Genomic DNA, 27243 nt, shown 5'->3' on the forward strand with positions numbered 1-27243 from the left:
AGGCTACTGGGTGATCAAACTAACAGAAGAGTCTTCAATGTTGACAACCTTTAACACTGTGGTTGGCCGGTACAGGTTTCTCCGCCTTCCTTTTGGTGTCATTTCAGCACAGGACAAGTTCCAGAGGAGGATTGATGAGACCTATGAGGGCCTCAGTGGCATTGCAGCCATCATTGACAACTTTCTGGTGTATGGCAGCACAAAAGAGGAGCACGACACAAACCTACGGGCCATGCTGCAGAAAACGAAGGAAAGAGGGGTAAAGTTAAACCCAGATAAATGTGTCATCTGTGTTCCAGAGGTTAAATACTTCGGACACAGGCTGAGTCGTCAAGGCATCAAACCAGACCCAGGCAAGGTGGAAGCCATCAGAGATATGGAGCGACCTCAGAACAAGGCAGAGCTTGAGACAATACTGGGGATGACCAACTACCTGGCTAGATTCGTACCCAGATTGTCAGAGGTTAATGCACCACTACGTAAACTACTGAAGGAAAGCAATGAAATAGGATGCAACACATGACACGGCGTTCCAGAACATGAAAGATCTCATTGTACAGGAACCAGGTCCAATCCTCATGTACTTTGATCCAGAAAAGGAACTGACACTACAAGTTGATGCATCCAAGAGTGGCCTCGGAGCAGTGCTCCTACAGGAAGGTAAGCCAGCTGCATACACCTCAAAGTCACTAAATCAGTCTGAAGAAAACTACGCTCAAATTGAGAAGGAGCTCTGCGCGATCCTCTTTGGGTGTAAGCGCTTTCACCAATATGTGTATGGTCACCACGTAGTCATCGAATCTGACCACAAGCCTCTCGAATCGATACTGAGGAAACCCCTTGCAGCAGCACCAGTCAGACTTCAACGCATGATATGCAAAGATATGACATCACTATCATGCACCGCCCTGGAAAAGACATTCCAGTCGCAGACACGTTGTCCAGGAAGTCAGTCGTCACCGACGACACCAATCTGAGTGAAGGCATGGATGCCCAAGTACACATGCTCATGAGTAACCTACCTGTGAGTGACAGCAAGCTTACGGAAATCTAGGCAGTTACATCCCAAGATGCGCAGCTCACCCTGTTGAAACAGGTAACTCAGGAAGTGTCCACCCAGTGTTGCTGAATATTGGAATCACAGGGACGAGATCACAGAAATCAATGGTGTGTTGTTCAAAGGTGAGAAAATTGTCATTCCGCACACACTACAAGAAGAAATGCTAAGACGCATACACACAGGACACGTGGGAGTAGAAAAGAGTAAACAAAGAGCTAGAGACATTCTATTTTGGCCTGGCATGAATGCACAGATAGAATATGTAGCGGAGAGATGTCCCATGTGCATAGAGCGCCGCAGCTCAAACACGAAAGAACCAATGATATCACACCCTATTCCTGAGAGGCCATGGAAGGTTGTGGGTACGGACTTGTTCACCTCTGAAGGGCAAGACTACATGGTAGTTGTAGATTACTACAGTAGATACTTTGAGATCGAAAGACTACATCACACTACTTCATCTGTAGTCATCCACAAAATGAAGGCCATATTTGCTAGACAAGGAATACTTGAGAGAGTTATCAGTGTTAATGGTCCTTGTTACAGCTCCAGGGAGTTCAAGAGCTTTGCAGAAGCATAGGAGTTTAACCACATCACTTCTAGCCCCCACTATGCACAGAGTAACGGCCTTGCAGAGAGAACCGTCCAGACAGCCAAGATGATACTGGACAAAGCCAGAGCAGAAAGAAAGGATCCATACCTCAGCTTGCTGAAGTACTGCAACACTCCAGTCGATGGCCTGAAGTCACCAGCCCAGCTGCTAATGAGTCAACGACTGAAGTCAGTACTTCCCACCACAGGTTAACAACTCCAGCCACAAGTTGTATGTCAAAAGGCTGTGCGTGCCAGGAGAGTACAGTGTCAGCACAGACAGAAGCAATACTATGACCTCAGTGCAAGACCACTGTCAACACTAGTGTGGTGACACAGTCCACATCCAACTGCTAAACGGACATTGGAAACCTGCCACTGTGACAGAGCCTGCAGACACAGAGAGATCCTACAGCATCCACACTGATGAGGGTCAAGCCTATCGTTGCAATCATCATCACCTGCTACAGCCAAAGGACAACACTACACACACAAGCTGTGAAGTACAGCCAGAACGAAATGATGGTACAGAACAAGGGACGTCAACACTGGACACTACATCTTCAGACACGTACACTACCAGGTTTGGATGTGCAGTTAACCCAAGAAAGGTCCTTGACCTGTAAATGTAAAGGGTGTAGGCGGATCGCTGCCCTTTTGGACAAATGTCCAAAAAAAAAAGTTAAAGTTTACTATTACCTGCTTATCGTGCTTATGTTGTATTTTGAATTGCACTGACCATACTGAACGCAAGATTTGAATATGATACTTACCTCTTTATCCTACCTACTTACTTAAAAGGTATACCTCGTTCGAGTGTTTTGTTTATCATAAGCTGAAAAGAAAATAGCATTGTTATGTTTTCACTGTTGTCTTGAAATATTTACAGGGTTTTAAAAAATGTGCACGTTTAGAATAATGCACTTATGTCATAACATGGTTTACTTACTGGGGCAGAAGAAATGTGATTGATGCCAAATGCACTGTATGTTATGAAGGCATTTTATTTTAAGAAGGGAGATGTAGTATTCCTGTAACCTATTACGTTAGAGTTGATATGACAGGATATGACATATGACGTATGGAAGTACTTGAGGTCAGTGATGTCATGGGGATGCCCCGATGGAGTTCATTAAAGACAAATTTGAGTAAACTGCCTCATTCATTATACCATATCAACGAATATGACATACAATATCCATTTTACTGTCTTTGCGGCATTGCTGCAAAAACAGTAAAATGTATCGCCCTGATATAGATTTCCTGAAGTTTTTTACATGCGTTGACTAGTTGTTCACAAAAAGCAGTTATTGCGGCTTTCCCTTTGATTGCTGTCTCTGCTGTGCACACGATGCTCGTGAGGGAGCTCCATACATAAACCAGTATGAAGACCTTGGTCAGTCAGAGCCATCCTGACTCGGTTATTTCATTCGGGCACTGGGATTTCTCAGGGGCTGGATAGGCTGAAAACAGAGCCTGTGGCAGACAGAGACCAGACGTTTGATCTCAGAGCGTTGGTAGTGATTGCTGATAGCATGTAATGACAATTTCGTACCTACATCATGTTTAATTGGTGTACTCCCATGACATTTTTGTGTTTAAACTGACTGTAGTTTTCTGATGTGGGAAGATGGCGGTTCGAATTCACATTCACAGCGGCCTCATCCAGTACTAGTGTGGGAAGATGGCGGTTCGAATTCACATTCACAGCGGCCTCAGCCAGTACCGTCGATGCATGTCTTTGTCCACGTCTGCGTCTAAGTTTGTATCTTCGTTTGTTGGCTGGGAGAGCTGGCACTGGATCGGCTGGGAGAGCTTGGTCTGCTGCGCTGCGCGCCCAGGGACCGCGGCCTTGCCCGGAGCTGCACCCAAGGAGGAAACACCGAGGGCAGTCTCACAGGACGCAGAAGCGGGGCAGGCTATGCTAACTGCTAGCCCATGCAGACCGGCAGTTCCGATAACACCGAGGGTGGTCTGACGGCGGCCTCACCTGGCGTTGACTGTGGTGTTTTTGATGTCATCGTGAGGAGTGCGGGGAGGTGTGTCAAGGGTGTCTGGCTGGGAGAGCTGGTGCTGGATCAGCTGGGAGAGCTTGGTCTGCTTCGTCCGGTGGGCCCGGAGACCACCGTCCCTGCGTGGAGCTGCGCCCAAGGAGGAAACACCGAGGGCGGTCTGACTGGACGCGTAATCGGGGCAGGCTAGGCTAACTGCTAGCCCATGCAGACCGGTGGTTCATCCACAGTCATCCTGGCTGGTGTTTGTTCACTTGGACAGTGATTTTATTTTATTTTTTTTGGTTTGGTTATATGTGTTAGTTTGGATATGTGTGTTCTTGTAGTTCTTTGGATGTGTTTTGTCTGTGTGTTGCACTGCTGTGGGCTGGGGAAACACCATTTCGTTTCATTTCATGTGCGCAAGTACATGAGGTGAAATAACTGTGTTCCTGACCGTGTGTGTGTGTGTGTGTGTGTGTGTGTGTGTGTGTGTGTGTGTGTGTGTGTGTGTGTGTGTGTGTGTGTGTGCGCGCGCACCAACTCCTGACCTCTCCAGTATGGGGCGCTGTTGACGTATCCATGTCAGCTGAATGCGGCATCCATGCATGTCTAGGCTAGGCCTCTTAAAGCAAGGCCTGCTGCCGCCGCTGCCACTGACATGCCTGTATTGACTGATGATCGTCTTCTTTATAATACACTACTGTCTGCCTGCCTATTTACTTTATGCGATTTTTTTTTAGTTTGGTTAAATAATCAGTAGTCTTGTGAAATAGGCACATCAAAACATCAAATTAAGATTGTTTTGAATAAGTGGACTTTGGGTTAAATTATAAATAGAATCATCATAGTATCAGTACTTATAGTATCATAGTAGAGATACTGAATAGTCTTCCACAGAGAATTGGAAATACAATTAATTATTACTAAAACTAGGAAATTTGACCATATTACACCAATTCTTGCCTCCCTTCATTGGCTTCCTGTCCATGTTAGATCAGAATACAAGGTGCTTCTGCTGATTTATAAAATCCTAAATGGGCTTGCCCCATCCTACCTGTCTGATCTCCTTAAACCTTACATGCCATCTCGAGCACATCGCTCTCAAAATACAGGGCTCCTGTGTGTACCCAAAGTTAAAAAGAAGTCAGCTGGTGGCAGGGCCTTTTCCTATCGGGCTCCATTGTTGTGGAATAACCTGCCTGCTGCCATCAGACAATCAGAGTCTGTTGAGTCCTTTAAATCCAAACTTAAAACTCATCTTTTTGCCTTAGCTTACAATTAGTTGCCTTTAAGTTGAGTGCTTCACAACCTGTACTGCATGGTGGGCCGGCTTCTGTCTCAATGAATTTACCAACCACTGTTCTGCTGACCAGATTATAGCGTATTGATTATAGATTATAGCATATAGATTATCGAGTATAGATTATAAATATAGAGTATAGAGTATATATTATAAATATAGATTAGAGTATAGAATATAGAGTACAGATTATAAATATAGATAGAGTGTAGATTATAAATATAGATTATAGAGTATATATTATAGGATATGGTTTATAGAGTCTAGATTATAGGATATAGATTATAGAGTGTAGATTATGAATATATAGAGTCTAGATTATAGGATAGAGATTATAGAGTATAGATTATGACTAGCTGATGACTTGTTAATGATTGATTATGACTAATGACTACTGCAAACTGTTGTCTTGTCTCACGTCTTTTCTCTCTCTCTGAATGATGCCTTCTCCTTTCTCTTTTTCTGTGTGTGAATGGTGTCACGTGAGTCTCCCTTGTGTGGACGTGCAGTCGGTTCTCCTCCCGGGTCTCCGTGGTGATGGTGGTCACCCCTTGGACGCTGCCTGCCATTCCCCTCATCACATTTTCTTTTTATACATCTCATAAATCCATATAATTTTTCTCTTTTTTCTACATGGTGATGCTGGTCATATGGCTTGGGTCCTGGACTGTTCCGGTGGCGTGTGGACGCTGCTTGGCATCCTGCACATCATATTCTTCATATATCTCATAATTCCATTATAATTGTGTTATCCTCTTTCAATGTTGTGTAAATTGTGTAAACACAACATCATTGCACGCTGTCCGTCGTGGAGAGAGATCCTCCTCTGTTGCTCTCCCTGAGCTTTCCTCCTGTTGTTCTCCCTGTTAAAGGTTTTAGGGAGGTGTTCCCTATCCGATGAGAGGGTCTACGGACAGGGTGCTGTGTTGCTGTAAAGCCCCTGAGGCACATCTGTGATTTGTGATATTGGGCTACTCAAATAAAACTGACTCGACTTGACTTATCATATTGAAGTAGTCCAGCGCTTCCACAGGAGAATTCTGCATGTCTAGTCTGTAGTTTTAGCAGAATTCCAGTTGCCAGACAGTTTTGCATTCTTTTGGAAAGGACTTGTTTATTTCTCTTCGATGAAGCATAGAAAGCAGAAACAATACAACCCTTTGCGTTGGTAAATTTTCTGATGGCATTTAGCAATACACAAGATGTCATAACAATCCTTGTGCCACACTCCTGGTGAAAACGCCCATAGATTAAATCATTTAATTCTTAATGTTTGACCCAAAAACAAACAAAACAAAACAAAAAGTTGCAATTTCAGCTTTTATACAGTTGCAATTTAAAAGGTACTGGAGTAAAATGAGTTCAAAATTAGGATAACTGAAGTTAAAGAACAGTACGCACTATCATTTTCAGTTTAAATGAGATTCTTTAAGTTTCTACAGTTTTGGCACAAATAGGGTCATCCCAGAGAGTTGAACCAGTTCATCTGGACTCCCAAGTGTTCATGTGGACCACCTCCACTGCTGCATCCATAGCAACGCATGTGAAGAGAGACGGCTCATCATGAGAGACCGTTGTGTCAACCTCCTCCATAATGGTGCCCCTCACCTTGTCCACAGCATCCACAGTGTTGTGAATGTGGTGTTCGTTACTGCCTCCCAGCGGGTTCAGAACACATGCCAGAAACTTAGAGAGGTTACAGGTCACTGACTTAATCATACTAACAACAGGCCGTAATGGCACACCCTGTCTATGTATTTTAGGTAAACCATACAGAGTAGGTGTAGCGCCCCCTGGGTATAATTTTTAGTACAACATTCTGTCAATAGCATTGTCCTGTTCTAACAGCTTCAGACCATCCGTCACCTTTTTCTCGTCAGAACACCCTGGATCTGGTTTCAGGGGCTCATAAGTATTTGTGTTGCTAAGTAATGTCAGAACTTTCTCATAATGGTCTGTCTGGTTTAATATAACACCGCATCTGCCTTTGTCCGCCGGAAGGATGATGATGTTGTTGTCCTTAGCGAGAGTCGTGAGAGCTCTCCTCTCGTCTCTGCTGATGTTGGACGGTGGCGGCTTGGTGTTGCTGAGGCGGGCTGGAACTAGTCTGCAGTTGCTCCACTTGCGAGTCACGGTGACGTGGTTACGGACCACTGAGTGCATTTATAAGGGTTGGGGATACCTGCAGTCAGCCGAGACGGACGAAGTGACTTGGTTAAGTGATGGAAGGTTTTTCCCACTAAACGTCCTGTCCAGATGAACTGATTCAGCTTTCTGGGGTTTCCTCCGCTGGATTATGGAGCGTGCATCACGACACATTAGGGTCACTTGCTTGGATCTGGATGAATGCTATGATGCCTGATAATTTTACCTAACACATTATTTTAAGGTGTAGAGGATAAGGTGACTGGAAGGAGGGGGACAATTCATGTAGATTTACAGCTTCAAGACATTTAAGACATGGATCAGTTTTACCGTAGACTGCTCTACTTGTTTATACCACACGTGTAAACATGCTAAGATCACAAAGTCCAATAAATGTGGACCTCGGCGTCATCTGGAATCCACACCAGGAACATCACCAGGGTCCCAATCAGTTACCCTACCAGCTAGTTTGTTCAGCAAGTAGCAACAAGTGTAATAATATAATATGATAACATACAACATTTTAAGAACACTGGTTAATGGTCTTATTTGTGAGCTCATGTTAAGCTCTGATAGGACAGCCAAAGAAGCCACGCTCATCCGGGGGCCCTCCGCCGCCCAGCACAAACGCATCTCACAACAAAATGCTCCCTGGACTCGTTTCTGCTAAAACCACTGCTTATTCACCATTCAGGTGCTGGAGATAATGTCACGTCCTTATGTTTAACTCATGTCCATTACTAGTAAATATGAATCTAATTCCAGAGAAAACAGCAACACAGCCTCCATTTCAAGAAACACGCCGTGTCTGTAGTTTGAAGGCACATTGCTTAGTTATGTTGTCATTTCTAACAAGTTTGGACAGAAGAATGAACTATCTCAGCATGTCTTTCATCCCAGCTATCAGGTGTCTGTAATCTTTCATCCCAAGTATCAGGTGTCTGTAATCTTTCATCCCAAGTATCAGGTGTCTGTAATCTTTCATCCCAACTATCAGGTGTCTGTAATCTTTCATCCCAGCTATCAGGTGTCTGTAATCTTTCATCCCAGCTATCAGGTGTCTCTAATCTTTCATCCCAGCTATCAGGTGTCTGTAATCTTTCATCCCAACTATCAGATGTCTGTAATCTTTCATCCCAGCTATCAGGTGTCTGTAATCTTTCATCCCAGCTATCAGGTGTCTGTAATCTTTCATCCCAGCTATCAGGTGTCTGTAATCGTGGACAAACTTAAGCGTCATGTAGTGTGGTTGCAGGCTTGGAAAAGGCAGGAGAGTGTAAATAGAAAGAGTGAGCAGTCTTTTGTACTGCAGGTGTGTTAGTAACATGCATTTGGCCATCTTGTCCAAGACCAAATGAGTAAGCCAAATTATACCAGTCCTCTAGCTAATGTCACCAGAGAAAGTATGGATGAAAGTCTGGATTCTTCCCTTCGTCATCGCTCCATCTTTGGTATGGTGTACCTGTAGTTCAGCAGTGCTACGATCCGTAACTGTATGCTAATGAAGCTGAGGGTCAAAGAGGAAACACTTGTTTAGACAATCACATTCGTACAAACCAAGCAGCTAAAAGCAAGACAATATCAAGTAGTATGTATCATGACAACCATCACAAGACACAACACACCACTTCAGGACTATTCTGCAGTCAGATATATGTATTCATTATTATTATTATTGCTATTATTATTATTATTGTTAATATCTGTATTATTGTTATTGTTATTATTGTTATTATTATCGTTGTTGTCACTTTAAAGACAGCTCAGCATTCAAAAGTAGATAATTTCTCCCTCATCACTCTAACAATAAAAATAAAATTCAAAACGTGGGTGTTATTTAGTGCAGTCATTGGCATTGTTTTCCTTACAGTAATATTGTTGTTGAATCAACTCAAGACAAATAACAGGGGCTCCTAAGAAGTTTTTGAATTTTAACAGATTGTTCCCCAGGGAACTAAACATTTCAAACCTGGCTGTATTCTTTTGATGGCAACGGGCCTCATTCATCAATCGTTCATATGTACAAATTTGTTCTTACACACTCATGGAATTTTTCTAGCGCTCAAGATTATCTGACAGTCAGAAGCAAAGCCCGATGGTTATTTGTATTCCCTTCCCCTTGTCTCTACCTCTTGCAACGACCAGTCACCCAGGCTTGCAAAGACATCAGCATTAGCCAATCGGTGTCTAAATTCAGGGGTTACCCAAGTTCTACACTGGTCTCTGACACAAACTTCAGGGCAAAAAAATTCCATGGATGTGTAAGAACACATTTGTACATACGAACAACTGATGAATGAGGCCCAATGATCCTAAGCTCAAGGAGACTTACAGTGCATGCTGATTAGCTGGCTGTTGATCTTCTGAAATATAATACAGATACTGCCTGTCCTCTCATTTTCTCCTCATTTCACAAACACACTCTTGAAGAACCCCTCTTTAAAAACGAGGGCACACAGTGCCTTTGATTTGAAGCGTCACTCTCCTGATTCTGTGCTAGTGGTCAGCTCCCCCTTGTGGACAATCTTCAACCTGCAATACGTTTGTGTCAGGTCCACAAGGTGCTTCGCATATAAAATCAGCCCCCCCCCCACCCACCCGTTGATGCAGTTGACAATTGGCTTTCTGTTCTAGGACAGTGGTGCCCAACCCTGCTCCTGGAGAGCTACCCTGCTGCCGATTTTCACTCCAACCCTGATTTAACACATCTGATTCAATTAATCAAGGTCTTGGTCAGTAGTTAGTTAGTAGAATCAGGTGTGTTAAATTAGGGTTGGAGTGAAAAACGGCAGGATGGTAGCTCTCCAGGAGCAGGGTTGGGCACCATTGTTCTAGGAGTTTGGCTGGCATAATCTACACCTACATTAGCAGAGTTCCCCTAGGTAGGATCCTAGACCAGCAGTGGGCAATCTTATCCAGAAAGGGCCAGTGTGGGTGAAGGTTTTTTGTTCCAACCAAGCAGTTACACACCTGTGTCTCCTAATGAAGTTCTTCAGCAAAGACTCTACTGGTTGATAAGTGGGATCAGGTGTGTTACTGCTTGGCTGGAACAAAAACTTCCACCCACACTGGCCCTTTCTGGATAAGGTGCCCACTCCTATACCCAATCATGTACTCTCTCTGTATATTCCCTCACACCTCTGGGCGCACGCGCTTCCGGTCTCACCATCCCACTTCTGACACCAATATAGCGAATTCGGAGGGGGGGGGGCAGCCGGAAACCGCCGGGACGCGAACCCGGGTCTCCCGCACCACCGGCGACTACGTTAACCAGTCGACTAAAGGGTCCGACCCGTTAGCCAAGGGCTAGCGAGTCTAGTCATTCATGATCGTTACTATATATATATAATCCAGTGAGTTGAGTAAATTCTTTGAGATAGTACAAGCCTGTTTCATGCCATCAGTATGATTTCTACCCCACCATTGGTTGCAGTGCATCGTAACAACCTATCCCATTGGTTGTAATAGTTCAAATGTTCCCTCCTCTGATAAGTTGCTATCCACCGAAATCAGGAGCGTGACACGGGGCAACGTAAACTGTGTGTTTTCTTTGTTGAATTACTTTAGCAGCTGATGAGTGCACGATGTACGAAACAAGCTTGTACGTTATCCAAAGGGATTGAATCAAGTGCAAATTGACTTGGTTATATATCCGTGAAGACGTTTCGCCTCTCATCCAAGAGGCTTCCTCAGTTCTTGCCTTTCTGACTAGACCAAACTAGTCTGACTGGCTGCTGATGAGACTCAGATTTATCCTCTTTGGAGTCAGCTTCTGTCTTCCTGTCTTTGTAAAGAACAACAGTTTGCCCTTCTTGGACTTTGACGTCCACATTGGGGAACACAGGAGCCTCCACATTGGGGTTTACAGGAAACCTACACACACAGAACAATATCTACTTTTCGACTCAATCCCACCCTCTGGAACACAACCTGGGCGTCATCAGAACTCTGCAACACAGAGCTGACAATGTGCCCAGCAGCACTCAGGCCCAACGAGAAGAACACAAACACCTGAGGGAAGCTCTAAAAACCTGCGGCTACCCCAGTTGGACCTTTTTGAAAACTGCAACACCTCCAAAAAGATCAACCGGGTGAGCGATGAGGAGAAAAGGAACAGAAGGAATAACATACATCCCGTATGTTTCTGGGGTCTCCGAGAAACTCAGGAGAATTTTTAACAAACACCGCATCCCGGTGTACTTCAAACCCAGCAACACACTCCGACAAAAACTGGTTCATCCCAAAGACCGTGTACCACACACCCGGGAAATAAATCTGGTGTATGCTGTACAATGCAATGAGGATTGCACTGACCTATACATAGGAGAAACCAAACAACCACTACACAAACGGATGGCCCAACACAGAAGGCCAAACTCCTCAGGACAAGACTCAGCAGTCTATCTACACCTAAAGGAGAAGACACACTCCTTCGAGGACAGCAACGTACACATTTTGGACAGAGACGATAGATGGTTTGAAAGAGGGGTGAAGGAAGCCATCTATGCGAAACTGGAAAAACCATCCCTCAACAGAGGAGGAGGTCTACGACACCACCTATCTCCCACTTACAATGCCGTCCTTTCATCTCTACCCAGGAGACTCAAGAAGCCTAGCCTCCAAGAACAACAGTCGGTCACTAATGGCTCCAACGACTCATGACCACTGAATGGAGCACTAACGAAGTCGAAACTAACACCCCCAACGACTGTCGTTGCTAAACATCGGAACACAAAAGAGCCATGGACATCCATAGCTCCGATAACGACTCCAAAGAGGCTAAATATCTGAGTTTCATCAGCAGCCAGTCAGACTATCTTGGTCTAGTCAGAAAGGCACGAACTGAGGAAGCCTCTTGGATGGGAGGCGAAACGTCCTCACGGATATATACCAAGTCCAGTTGCACTTGATTCAGTTCCTTTGGATAACCATGACCTGGATGAATGAGAAAATTCACAGACATGCTTGTACGGTTTTTTCCCTATATCTGTATTTATTTTCTGCTCCTCATTTGTTGAGCACTTTTATCAACACCATTGACGGTTTCCGAAACCCCCCCCCCGCTATATATCAGCCACTAGGAGGCAATGCCCCCCCCTGCAAGCTCCGTGTATGACATTGTGCATAAGCGTAGCAAGTCTTGAACACACAAGAGGACTTATAATGAATTATAACCCAAATCGTTCGGTTTAACCCAAGTCAGGTTTATATATTTAAAGTAACCTTTAAATACTTGTTCCATGCTTTACTGTTATGTGGACTGTATGCAGTTTTACTGTAGTTGCTAATGAGACCTAAATATCTCGCACACACACCTAGGGACAATTTAGTCTGGCTGATTCACCTGACCTACATGTCTTTGGGTCTGTGGGAGGAAACCGGAGCCCCCGGAGAAAACCCACGCAGACATGGGGAGAACATGCAAACTCCACACACAGGACGACCCGGTACGACCTCCTAGGTTGGACTACCCCACGGCTCGAACCCAGAACTTTCCTGTTGTGAGGCGACCACGCTAACTACTGTGCCACCATGCCGCCCCTTAATGCAGCCTGAGATCTGCTGTCCACAGGTCCAGATACATGACTAGAGTAGATCTGGATGTTGGAGCCCCCAGGCTTTGTGTCTGAATGCCCTTCGCTGGGAGCTCGTGTTAGCATATTCTGTGTCCTCTTCTCACACTCTGTTTCAGTGGTGCCTATGTGCCATGGAGGGCTGTGTGTATGTAGGTTTCATTCCAGCCCAACAACACTCCAGCTGGTTCCGCTGAGTAGTCCTCCCCTCTATGGTGCATGTTCATCAGTGAAACTAGCACGCGTAACATGGGGCTGAAATGAAAACCTGCATACACAGCCCCCCATATGACTGGGAACCACTGAACTACTCGGAAAGACCGGCATTTTGTAAGCCTTCATTTACCTTCTCTTTCCCTGTTTATCTGCTCTTTTTTCCCTTTACTATGACATTTGTGTAGCACTCAGTAGCAATGACTTTGAAAGGTGCTATATTATTATTGTTTTTATTGTTATTATAACTAGAACTACTCACTCGAGTGAAACTGGGCAGTGCAACAGAGGCCCTCTCCCCATGACGTCCAGTAGATGGGGGAAACACAAATCCTGGTGGAAGGGGGCAGGTGTGTAAGGCGAGTTGAGAGGGAAGTGGGTGGCAAATAGAGGGAGGAGCGCTGGCCGGGGAGAGAACCACTGTGGTCTTCTTCTCCTGCCCATGTGAGCCAGAAGCCTCTGAGACCGTCAGCACTGCCCTTCCAGTCAACCTGGACTGAGTCACTGTCAACTGTGGTCAACTGGAGGTCCGTCAACGCTGGTGTCACTGGACGTGGAGGAAATTGGAAGGGCGTAAAGGGAAGTGATGTTGAAGTGACAGAGAGAAGAAGGACAACGACGAATACAGGAAAATATCACAAATCAACAGCTGAAATAGAATCTGGGTTTTGGATTAAGTGTAATAGACAGATACTATGACAGTGTAACTGCCCCAGCCCCCATGGGACCCTCAGGAATGCTCCATGTAGTATGTCAAGTTTTGTTTTTTTTTGTGTTTTTTTTGTGTTTTTCCCCCCCTTTTCTCCCAAAATATACTAGACCAATTACCCCACTCTTCCAAGCCATCCCAGTCACTGCTCCTCCCCCTCTGCTGATCCAAGGAGGGCTGCAGACTACCACATGCCTCCTCCGATACATGTGGAGTCGCCAGCCGTTTCTTTTCACCTGACAGTGAGGAGTTTCGCCAGGGGGATGTAGTGCGTGGGAGGATCACACTATCCCCTCCCCCCTGAACAGGCGACCAGAGGAGGCGCTAGTGCAGCGACCAGGACACATACCCACATCTGGCTTCCTACCTGCAGACACTGCCAATTATGTCTGTAGGGACGCCTGACCAAGCCAGAGGTAACACCGGGATTCAAACCAGCGATCCCCGTGTTGGTAGGCAACGGAAGAGACCGCCACGCCACCCGGACGACCTAGTATGTCAACTTTGAGCAGAGTTGATAGCAATGATCTGACATTTAGACAGAAAATGATTTGGCTGTACCCCCATTCTTTTTCAGGTATAGACTGGGGTCAGTGTCTCAGTAAATGAGTCCTGATCACTGTTCTAGGCTTTCACGAGCCATTGCACAGCTCACCTTCCTGAGTGCACGCTCTCACTGACATGGCCTTCTCCTTCCCAGAAAAGTGCAAGGCACTTACAGTGACCAGGTAGGTGGTGTTTGGCTGAAGGTTCTGCAGTAGTGTGGAGTTCTGTCCTGCACCCACCACTATTGTGTGGAGTTTACCCCTCGGTAGGACAGAGTACTCCACCTGGTAACTTCTGACCAAGTCTGGCTGGAGAGGACCCCAGCTCACCCTCACGCTGGTCATCTTGGACTCTGAGACAGTGACTGTAGCTGGGCTCAGTACCTCTGACAGGAGAAGAGGAGGAATGAGGTAGAAATATTGAGGAAGTAAGGCAATGAAATAGAAGATGTATAGTGAAAAGAAGACCACATTTCTACCAATATTTCTGCACAAGGCATTTTATTAAACAGATTAAACTATCTGATTAGATTGTAGTAAAAGTGTAAGCACAAAGTTATGACAGTCATGCCAAAATCTACATGTAATATGTAAACCTACCTGGCTTTGTTGTGAAGGTGACAGAAAGCGGATTCAGTACGTGTTCATTTGACTGTGGGGTTAGTGTTGCTGTGTAGGTGCTGTCAGGACTCAAGCCTGTGAGCTTGACAGTGCTGGAATTTGAAGGTCGAGTTAGTCTTTGATAATGACCTCCACTGGTGCTTGGACTGGTATCAGTTCTACTTACTGCACCATCACCCCTTCCTCCTGTTGGCACGAGCCCAAAACGGATCTCGTAATAACCCCTGAGACCAGATAAAACTGGTCGCCACTGAAGCATAGCAGAGTTGGTGGAGATGTCTTGAACTTGGAGTCGCTCAGCCCGGATTATCTCTATTGATGAAAGAGGAGAAAAACACCAATATCTGAAGAATATGCACGAGTTTAGACTTCATATGATAACATGAATTCACGTGTTTTGCGGATGAAAGTTCACCTGGCACCGTTATAAAATGGTAAGATATAGAATTAAAGTGTTGCAGAGAAAAAATTAATAAGAGAGGACAGGAGAACATGGTACATCACACATCATGATACATATACATATATACATCATGATACATCACGATACATATATGTAACCCTGGTTAAATATATCAAGCCTTAAAAATGCAGAGAATAAATAATGTCATATTATTGGGAAAATAAATTCATTTAAGAGAGAAGGTTAAAATCATATAAATAGTTTTAAAAAGTAATTTCATAGAGTTTCATAATATTGAATAGTAATGTGTGTTTTACTATTTACAAGGTTTATGCTCATACGTCATAAATTCATATTTGAGCATAGTTTATTTGAATCACACATGGTCCAGCATGTGTTGTTAAGTTTAACAACCTAACCTGATTTAATCCAAATGTCATTCATTCTTTTTCTTTAGTGTAATTCGTGTATCCTAAATTATTAACCAATCTGATAGTGTGTTCAGAGGAAAAGGGGTGGGGCTTGCGGCCCCAATACTTGGTTTCCTGGGTGACGGTGGCAGACAGCAGCTGGACATGATAGAGTGAACCCGTCATTTTTGACATTGATCGTGAACTTAGTATACAGACTGTCTGGGGATTGACGACCAGTTAATTTCATCGTGTGTTTGTGTATATTGTTTCTACTAAAGGTAACTATGCAGTTTATATCCACTATTATTTGCTATGACTACTCGTTATAGTTAAGAAATGTGTGTTTTAGCTAATCGCTAGCCGCGATTAGCCTAGCATAGCAACGTTAGCTGTGTGTGTCGCTTTCGTATGTTGGCTGCCCGAGACCGGTAGCTTAGCTATATTTTATTCAAAAGGAGTCGGACAAGGTGAACGGTGAGCAGGCAAGACCTCCGTGGACAACACTGAAACGTTCTCCCGGCTGCCGTGCTACCTTGGACGGCCCTGCTGTTTCCTCGACGTGGCCTTGGTTCTCGCTCATCCTCTGGTGCTCGCTGCGCGAGCGGTTACCCTGATTCCCGCCATCGTTGCCCCTCTCCCCGGGCGCGGGGACTCGTGAGTACGACCCTCCATTCCTGCGCGTGCATTGTGTGTATACTTGGCAGTGACCAAGCGAAGTGGCCATAACATTTTGTAGGCCCCACCGCTCCCAAGCTACATGTCAGGCCTGCAACCTACCCCTAACAGTCTGGGTAGAAGTTGGACTGTGTCGTCGTTGCATCGTGTGAGTGTGTGTGCGAGTGTGTGGGCCCACTTTATTAATTTGTGTCGTTGAAAGTTGGTAATAGAGTCTAATTGGAGACTCCACTTTATTATTTTTCTAGGTTTTGAACCTACATGGCATAAAGCCATGCATTCTGTTTACATACAAATCCTACTATTGTGATTTCATATCTATATTATCATTGTCTACAATTCTTCATTTCATTTCATATTGCTTGTTAAATAAATATCTATATGTTGGTACATTTTAAGTTAAAGGTGTTGTGTCACATATTTAAGAAATAGATAATTAATGTAATTCATAAGGTAAACAGGAAGTCCTAATTCATGTTACTTCCTTTTAGTCATGGAGGCACCGCCAATATTTACAGTTTATTTACAGCATTAGGACATTTTGGTAACCAGTTGATAAGGTAAGAGCGCCATTTATTTAGATCATAAACCAGGGCCCGCCCATATTAGTAACAGACTGCAGATTTTATTTAGATAAATATGGGACAGGTGTTACATATATATACATCATGATACATCACACATCATGATGCATATATATTCATCATGATGCATCATGATACATCGTGATAAATCACACATCATGATACATCATGATACATCATGATAAATCAGACATGATACATCATGATACATCATGATACATCATACATCATGATACATATATATACATCATGACACACATATACACTACCGTTCAAAAGTTTGGGATCACCCAAACAATTTCGTGTTTTCCATGAAAAGTCACACTTATTCACCAGCATATGTTGTGAAATGAATAGAAAATAGAGTCAAGACATTGACAAGGTTAGAAATAATGATTTGTATTTGAAATAAGATTTTTTTTACATCAAACTTTGCTTTCGTCAAAGAATCCTCCATTTGCAGCAATTACAGCATTGCAGACCTTTGGCATTCTAGCTGTTAATTTGTTGAGGTAATCTGGAGAAATTGCACCCCACGCTTCCAGAAGCAGCTCCCACAAGTTGGATTGGTTGGATGGGCACTTCTTGCGTACCATACGGTCAAGCTGCTCCCACAACAGCTCAATGGGGTTCAGATCTGGTGACTGCGCTGGCCACTCAATTACCGATAGAATACCAGCTGCCCGCTTCTGCTCTAAATAGTTCTTGCACAATTTGGAGGTGTGTTTAGGGTCATTGTCCTGTTGTAGGATGAAATTGGCTCCAATCAAGCGCTGTCCACTGGGTATGGCATGGCGTTGCAAAATGGAGTGATAGCCTTCCTTATTCAGAATCCCTTTTACCCTGTACAAATCTCCCACCTTACCAGCACCAAAGCAACCCCAGACCATCACATTACCTCCACCATGCTTAACAGATGGCGTCAGGCATTCTTCCAGCATCTTTTCATTTGTTCTGCGTCTCACAAACGTTCTTCTTTGTGATCCAAACACCTCAAACTTGGATTCATCCGTCCACAACACTTTTTTCCAGTCTTCCTCTGTCCAATGTCTTTGTTCTTTTGCCCATCTTAATCTTTTTCTTTTATTGGTCAGTCTCAGATATGGCTTTTTCTTTGCCACTCTGCCCTGAAGCCCAGAATCCCGCAGCCGCCTCTTCACTGTAGATGTTGACACTGGTGTTTTGCGGGTACTATTTAATGAAGATGCCAGTTGGGGACCTGTGAGGCGTCTGTTTCTCAAACTAGAGACTCTAATGTACTTATCTTCTTGCTCAGTTGTGCAACGCGGCCTCCCACTTCTTTTTCTACTCTGGTTAGAGCCTGTTTGTGCTGTCCTCTGAAGGGAGTAGTACACACCGGTGTAGGAAATCTTCAATTTCTTAGCAATTTCTCGCATGGAATAGCCTTCATTTCTAAGAACAAGAATAGACTGTCGAGTTTCAGATGAAAGTTCTCTTTTTCTGGCCATTTTGAGCGTGTAATTGACCCCACAAATGTGATGCTCCAGAAACTCAATCTGCTCAAAGGAAGGTCAGTTTCGTAGCTTCTGTAACGAGCTAAACTGTTTTCGGATGTGTGAACATGATTGCACAAGGGTTTTCTAATCATCAATTAGCCTTCTGAGCCAATGGGCAAACACATTGTACCATTAGAACACTGGAGTGATAGTTGCTTGAAATGGGCCTCTATACACCTATGTAGATATTGCACCAAAAACCAGACATTTGCAGCTAGAATAGTCATTTACCACATTAGCAATGTATAGAGTGTATTTCTTTAAAGTTAAGACTAGTTTAAAGTTATCTTCATTGAACAGTACAGTGCTTTTCCTTCAAAAATATGGACATTTCAATGTGATCCCAAACTTTTGAACGGTAGTGTATATATATATATATATATATATGTATATGTATATATATATATATATATATATATATATATATATATATACACTGTGTCTATTCTTATACTATTTTGTTTCTCTCTCCGCAATAAGCATATATGGTGGTGCAACATTCCTCATCTCTCAAATGGAAAGGCCAGTTCACCCCTCCCTTCCGCTTTCTCTCTTTCACTCCTTTATTGTGTGCTCCCCAAGCCCTTGCTTCCCCTCCTTCTCTTTCTACCTCCAACACCAAGCCAGTGTGTCCCTCCCTCCTCTGCTGCTCTTTCTTGGCTGGCGTGGTGGGTTGTAACTTTGCCTGTGTTTGGTTAAGCAACATGGAGCGTGGTGGTGAGGGGAAAGAGCTCCGTCTTCTGCCTTTCCTCTGCCCATCTCTTCTGATGTGAACACAGTGTCACAACTACAGCAGCTCTCCTGGTGTTGGTCTGCTCATCGTTGCTTGTTTCTCGCTCCCTTTTTCCTCCTCGTATTCACAAAAGCCTGTCCCCTCACTTCCAGTCTCTGCTGCTTACATGCCAAAGGCGTTTGCTGTAAAGGTTTTAATGACAGGGTGACTGTGTTGTTCCAGGGAGGGGGATGGTGAGGAGTCTCTGCTACAGCCTGTTTGTATGTCTCTACACAACATGTGTGTATGTCTCTACAGGAAATGTGTGTATGTCTCTACACAACATGTGTGTATGTCTCTACAGGATATGTGTATATGTGTCTACAGGATATGTGTCTATGTCTCTACACAACATGTGTGGATGTCGATAAAGGACATGTGTGTCTGTCTCTACACAACATTGTGTGTATGTCTCTACAGGATATGTGTGTATGTCTCTACACAACATGTGTGTATGTCTCTACAGGATATGTGTGTATGTCTCTACACAACATGTGTGTATGTCTCTACAGGATATGTGTGACTGTGTCTACAGGATATGTGTGTATGTCTCTACAGGATATGTGTGTCTGTCTTTACATGACATTGTGTGTATGTCTCTACAGGATATGTGTGTCTGTCTCTACAGGACATGTGTGTCTGTCTCTACAGGACATGTGTGTATGTCTCTACAGGATATGTGTGTCTGTCTCTACAGGATAGATGTGTCTGTCTCTACAGGATAGATGTGTCTGTCTCTACAGGACATGTGTGTATGTCTCTACAGGATAGATGTGTATGTCTCTACAGGACATGTGTGTATGTCTCTACAGGATATGTGTGTGTCTCTACAGGATAGATGTGTCTGTCTCTACAGGATATGTGTGTCTGTCTCTACAGGATAGATGTGTCTGTCTCTACAGGATATGTGTGTCTGTCTCTACAGGATAGATGTGTCTGTCTCTACAGGACATGTGTATGTCTCTACAGGATAGATGTGTATGTCTCTACAGGACATGTGTGTATGTCTCTACAGGAGCATCACATTTGTGGGGTCAATTAAACGCTCAAAATGGCCAGAAAAAGAGAACTTTCATCTGAAACTCGACAGTCTATTCTTGTTCTTAGAAATGAAGGCTATTCCATGCGAGAAATTGCTAAGAAATTGAAGATTTCCTACACCGGTGTGTACTACTCCCTTCAGAGGACAGCACAAACAGGCTCTAACAGGTACTATTTAATGAAGATGCCAGTTGGGGACCTGTGAGGCGTCTGTTTCTCAAACTAGAGACTCTAATGTACTTATCTTCTTGCTCAGTTGTGCAACGCGGCCTCCCACTTCTTTTTCTACTCTGGTTAGAGCCTGTTTGTGCTGTCCTCTGAAGGGAGTAGTACACACCGGTGTAGGAAATCTTCAATTTCTTAGCAATTTCTCGCATGGAATAGCCTTCATTTCTAAGAACAAGAATAGACTGTCGAGTTTCAGATGAAAGTTCTCTTTTTCTGGCCATTTTGAGCGTTTAATTGACCCCACAAATGTGATGCTCCAGAAACTCAATCTGCTCAAAGAAGTGCCCATCCAACCAATCCAACTTGTGGGAGCTGCTTCTGGAAGCGTGGGGTGCAATTTCTCCAGATTACCTCAACAAATTAACAGCTAGAATGCCAAAGGTCTGCAATGCTGTAATTGCTGCAAATGGAGGATTCTTTGACGAAAGCAAAGTTTGATGTAAAAAAAATCTTATTTCAAATACAAATCATTATTTCTAACCTTGTCAATGTCTTGACTCTATTTTCTATTCATTTCACAACATATGGTGGTGAATAAGTGTGACTTTTCATGGAAAACACAAAATTGTTTGGGTGATCCCAAACTTTTGAACGGTAGTGTATATACATCATGATACATCATGCCTATCTTCCCACAGCCTGCCATTCACAAAGACAAACAGATTTGGGTGTCCAAATGCATTTATCTATTTTTTTCCTCTGTTTTGAAAAATTTCCCCCTTTTTCTTCCCAATTGTACCTGGCCAATTACCCCACTCTTCTGAGCCGTCCCGGTCGCTACTCCACCCCCTTTGCTGATCCAGGGAGGGCTGCAGACTACCACATGCCTCCTCTGATACATGTGGCGTCACCAGCCGCTTCTTTTCAGCTGACAGTGAGGAGTTTCACCAGGGGGATGTAGCACATGGGAGGATCATGCTATACCCCCAGTTCCCCCTCCCACCCCCGAACAGGAGCCCCAGCCGACCAGAGGAGGCGCTAGTGCAGTGACTAGGACACATACCCACGTCTGGCTTCCCACCCGCAGACACGGCCAATTGTGTCTGTAGGGACGCCTGACCAAGCTGGAGGTAACACGGGGATTCGAACCGACGATCCCCGTGTTGGCAGGCAACGGAATATACTTATACCGCCATGCCACTCGGATGCCCCAAAATGCATTTATTAACCCTGAAATAAGATGGCTTGAAAAAGCCAAAGCAATCAGGTCAAGGCCCAGTTAAAAAAAAACGAGCTGTAGATATCAGAATGTTCTGAGGACAGAATCTTCATGCACTCAGCAAAACAAATGGGTAATTTCTCCCGTGTTACAGACAACCTATTTATACTCTATACACGTCCTATAGCTATGTTTTGTGAGGTGCCCCCCAAGTCGTAGCGCTGTCACCCCATTTGGCTTAAGAAGCAGGCTGCCTAGCCAGCTTTGCTCTATATATAATATATATGAATGTCTGGCATAGTGGGGAAGCACAGCAGGGGAGTTGACTCATTAATCCATTAATAGACCTCCTATCTCATTACAGTGAGTTTAACACGACAAGTACACTACTGGTGTCGTCCCACTGGCTCCAATGTCTTCAGGAGTATATGTGGAGTTAAAGTCACACATTTTGGTATGAAAAACGAGCATGTAGCTTGCACACATGGTTGTTTGAATAGAAGATAATTCAGGGAAACAAATTTAAATTTGTATAATGGAGCCAGATCAAATTAACATTGCTGTCCTTCCTTAAAGAATTTTAAACATAAATGTTTAATTAATAGCAACATTAAATTTGACATTGATAATGACATACCTTTGTTATATTTTGAGACAGTTATAATATTTTTATGATAACACATTTTGAGGAATATATTGGGCAAATAATAGAAATGATACATAGTACAGGTTGTTTAAATGCAAATAACTTGCACTCAAGAGACCCTGTCAAGTATATCAGTTAGTTGTAATCCTGAAAATAAGACAAATAAGATGGTATTAAGTGGATTTTATCATTTTAAGGCATAATCAATTCTGAACCTCACAGCACTGTGACTGCACAGTACATACCAGTTCATACTTACCAATGATAGCATCCCGGAGGTCATCTGTGATGATACTCATATCATCAATGTCCACAAAGTAGAGGTGGTACTCCACAGGTGGGGTTACTACCTGTCGCAACACCTGGTAGTTCCCATGTCCAGTTGACACTACAAGCACAGCCACACCCCTCTCACGTAGCTCAGCCATGGATCCGATCACATTGCCTGGTTTAACCCCATCCGTCAACCACACCAGCACTCTTGGTAGCTCTGCTCTGGCCCCTCCTGCTCCCCCAGGTGTGAGGAGCAAGTCCTTAGCTATTGCCAGAGCTGCCCCTGTGTTTGTGTCCCCCCTCAGGGGTTTGGTGTTCCTCACAGCATGCTGGAGATCATGTTGGTTATCATAGATATCAAATCCAAACTCCAGATGTGGTCGGGTTCCAACCTGCAGAAGTCCCACTCTCACCTGTTCCTTTCCCAGCGAGAAGGGGAGGAGAAGTTCTGACAGGAATCTTTTAATTCGGGCGTACTCATAGGATGACACGCTACCTGAAGAATCCAGTAAGAAGAGGACATCACCCTCACAGCAGTTCAGCACTGTTGAAAGAATGAAGACTTGTCATCAAAACACTTCGAACATCGGAATACTTTGAAACCGTGGAAACACTTCGAACATCAGAATACTTTGAAACCGCGGAAACACTTCGAACATCAGAATACTTTGAAACCGTGGAAACACTTCGAACATCGGAATACTTTGAAACCGTGGAAACTCTTCGAACATCGGAATACTTTGAAACCATGGAAACACTTCGAACATCGGAATACTTTGAAACCGTGGAAACACTTAGAACATTGGAATACTTTGAAACTGTGGAAACACTTCGAACATCGGAATACTTTGAAACCGTGGAAACACTTCGAACATCGGAATACTTTGAAACTGTGGAAACACTTCGAACATCGTAATACTTTGAAACTGTGGAGTGCAGTATCGATATGCAACGCATGCACGGAGACAGTTCATACAGCTCATCATTCCTACAGCTTGCGTCGATAACTTGACACAAAAGAAATGGGATAGTGGGCATCGTAGCGGTCTATTCCATTGCCTACCAACACGGGGATCGCCAGTTTGAATACCCATGTTTCCGCCGGCTTGGTCGGGCGTCCCTACAGACACATTTGGCCGTGGCTGTTGGAGGGAAGCTGGATGTGGGTATGAGTCCTGGTCGCTGCACTAGCGCCTCCTTTGGTCGGTCGAGGCGCCTGTTCGGGACTGGGGGGATTAACATGATCCTCCCACGTGCTATGTCCCCCTGGTGAAACTCCTCACTGTCAGGTGAAAAGAAGCGGCTGGTGACTCTACATGTATGGGAGGAGGCATGTGGTAGTCTGCAGCCCTCCCCGAATCGGCAGAGGGGGAGGAGCAGAGACCGGGATGGCTCGGAGGAGTGGGGTAATTGGCCAAGTACAATTGGGAGGAAAAAGGGAGGAAATATCCCCCCAAAAAAAAGAAAAAGAAAAGAAGAAATGGGCTAGTAACTTGGGTATTGAGGAGACACTGTAGGAGTTCTTGAGCATGTGGAAGCTGCCATTAAGAAAAAGACAAACAATCACTCCGTCATGGCCGCCTACACACACAAGGATCAGTACAGTTCCTGTGGTTTCAGCCTTGTGATGCTACTGAGGGAACCATTCATTTACAGACACCCATTAAACTCTCACTCGGTGATTCCTTTACCCCAGGGGTGTCAAACTCCAGGCCTCGAGGGCCGCAGTGTCTGCAGGTATTTGTTGCAACTGTGCACTACACCACCTGATTTAACTAATTAGCTCACCTCCTGGATCAAGGAGGGAAAGGAACTAGTTTAATCAGGTGGTGTAGTGCACGGTTGCAACAAATACCTGCAGACACTGCGGCCCTTGAGGCCTGGAGTTTGACACCCCTGCTTTACCCTTTACTTTTCCCTTATATCCCTTCCCCTGCCGCTCCCAAACATGTCCTGTAGAGACATACACATCTATCCTGTAGAGACAGACACATCTATCCTGTAGAGACATACACACATATCCTGTAGAGACATACACACATGTCCTGTAGAGACAGACACACATATCCTGTAGAGACATACACACATGTCCTGTAGAGACAGACACACATATCCTGTAGAGACATACACACATATCCTGTAGAGACATACACACATGTCCTGTAGAGACAGACACACATGTCCTGTAGAGACAGACACACATATCCTGTAGAGACATACACACATGTCCTGTAGAGACGGACACATCTATCCTGTAGAGACATACACACATGTCCTGTAGAGACAGACACATCTATCCTGTAGAGACAGACACACATATCCTGTAGAGACATACACACATGTCATGTAGCAACATACACATCTATCCTGTAGAGACAGACACACATGTCCTGTAGAGACATACACACATGTCCTGTAGAGACATACACATCTATCCTGTAGAGACATACACACATATCCTGTAGAGACATACACACATATCCTGTAGAGACATACACACATGTCCTGTAGAGACATACACACATCTATCCTGTAGAGACATACACACATGTCCTGTAGAGACAGACACATCTATCCTGTAGAGACAGACACACATATCCTGTAGAGACAGACACATCTATCCTGTAGAGACAGACACACATATCCTGTAGAGACAGACACATCTATCCTGTAGAGACACACACATATCCTGTAGAGACATACACACATGTCCTGTAGAGACATACACATCTATCCTGTAGAGACATACACACATGTCCTGTAGAGACAGACACACATATCCTGTAGAGACATACACACATGTTGTGTAGAGACATACACACATATCCTGTAGAGACATACACACATGTTGTGTAGAGACATACACACATATCCTGTAGAGACATACACACAATGTTGTGTAGAGACAGACACACATGTCCTTTATCGACATCCACACATGTTGTGTAGAGACATAGACACATATCCTGTAGACACATATACACATATCCTGTAGAGACATACACACATGTTGTGTAGAGACATACACACATTTCCTGTAGAGACATACACACATGTTGTGTAGAGACATACAAACAGGCTGTAGCAGAGACTCCTCACCATCCCCCTCCCTGGAACAACACAGTCACCCTGTCATTAAAACCTTTACAGCAAACGCCTTTGGCATGTAAGCAGCAGAGACTGGAAGTGAGGGGACAGGCTTTTGTGAATACGAGGAGGAAAAAGGGAGCGAGAAACAAGCAACGATGAGCAGACCAACACCAGGAGAGCTGCTGTAGTTGTGACACTGTGTTCACATCAGAAGAGATGGGCAGAGGAAAGGCAGAAGACGGAGCTCTTTCCCCTCACCACCACGCTCCATGTTGCTTAACCAAACACAGGCAAAGTTACAACCCACCACGCCAGCCAAGAAAGAGCAGCAGAGGAGGGAGGGACACACTGGCTTGGTGTTGGAGGTAGAAAGAGAAGGAGGGGAAGCAAGGGCTTGGGGAGCACACAATAAAGGAGTGAAAGAGAGAAAGCGGAAGGGAGGGGTGAACTGGCCTTTCCATTTGAGAGATGAGGAATGTTGCACCACCATATATGCTTATTGCGGAGAGAGAAACAAAATAGTATAAGAATAGACACAGTGTATATATATATATATATATATATATATACATATACATATACATATATATATATATATATATATATATACACTACCGTTCAAAAGTTTGGGATCACATTGAAATGTCCATATTTTTGAAGGAAAAGCACTGTACTGTTCAATGAAGATAACTTTAAACTAGTCTTAACTTTAAAGAAATACACTCTATACATTGCTAATGTGGTAAATGACTATTCTAGCTGCAAATGTCTGGTTTTTGGTGCAATATCTACATAGGTGTATAGAGGCCCATTTCAAGCAACTATCACTCCAGTGTTCTAATGGTACAATGTGTTTGCCCATTGGCTCAGAAGGCTAATTGATGATTAGAAAACCCTTGTGCAATCATGTTCACACATCCGAAAACAGTTTAGCTCGTTACAGAAGCTACGAAACTGACCTTCCTTTGAGCAGATTGAGTTTCTGGAGCATCACATTTGTGGGGTCAATTACACGCTCAAAATGGCCAGAAAAAGAGAACTTTCATCTGAAACTCGACAGTCTATTCTTGTTCTTAGAAATGAAGGCTATTCCATGCGAGAAATTGCTAAGAAATTGAAGATTTCCTACACCGGTGTGTACTACTCCCTTCAGAGGACAGCACAAACAGGCTCTAACCAGAGTAGAAAAAGAAGTGGGAGGCCGCGTTGCACAACTGAGCAAGAAGATAAGTACATTAGAGTCTCTAGTTTGAGAAACAGACGCCTCACAGGTCCCCAACTGGCATCTTCATTAAATAGTACCCGCAAAACACCAGTGTCAACATCTACAGTGAAGAGGCGGCTGCGGGATTCTGGGCTTCAGGGCAGAGTGGCAAAGAAAAAGCCATATCTGAGACTGACCAATAAAAGAAAAAGATTAAGATGGGCAAAAGAACAAAGACATTGGACAGAGGAAGACTGGAAAAAAGTGTTGTGGACGGATGAATCCAAGTTTGAGGTGTTTGGATCACAAAGAAGAACGTTTGTGAGACGCAGAACAAATGAAAAGATGCTGGAAGAATGCCTGACGCCATCTGTTAAGCATGGTGGAGGTAATGTGATGGTCTGGGGTTGCTTTGGTGCTGGTAAGGTGGGAGATTTGTACAGGGTAAAAGGGATTCTGAATAAGGAAGGCTATCACTCCATTTTGC

The 27243-nt window shown here is 44.1% G+C and overlaps 1 protein-coding gene across 1 annotated transcript in view; it reads right to left on the minus strand.

Annotated features, from left to right (window-relative positions):
• Positions 1-6179: 6179 nt before the first annotated feature.
• The window catches only part of vwa1 (von Willebrand factor A domain containing 1), a 55799-nt gene continuing 34735 nt past the window's right edge, over positions 6180-27243 (minus strand). Inside the window, exons 2-6 of the mRNA XM_056274203.1 lie at positions 22449-23006; positions 14731-15063; positions 14241-14516; positions 13139-13423; positions 6180-8597 (exon numbers count right to left, since the gene is read on the minus strand). Of these exons, the coding sequence (XP_056130178.1) occupies positions 8569-8597; positions 13139-13423; positions 14241-14516; positions 14731-15063; positions 22449-23006 (1481 nt within the window). The 3' untranslated portion in view covers positions 6180-8568. The remainder of the gene's footprint in view (positions 8598-13138; positions 13424-14240; positions 14517-14730; positions 15064-22448; positions 23007-27243) is intronic.

The sequence above is a fragment of the Lampris incognitus genome, chromosome 2, assembly GCF_029633865.1.
Source record: "Lampris incognitus isolate fLamInc1 chromosome 2, fLamInc1.hap2, whole genome shotgun sequence".
NCBI lineage: Eukaryota > Metazoa > Chordata > Actinopteri > Lampriformes > Lampridae > Lampris > Lampris incognitus.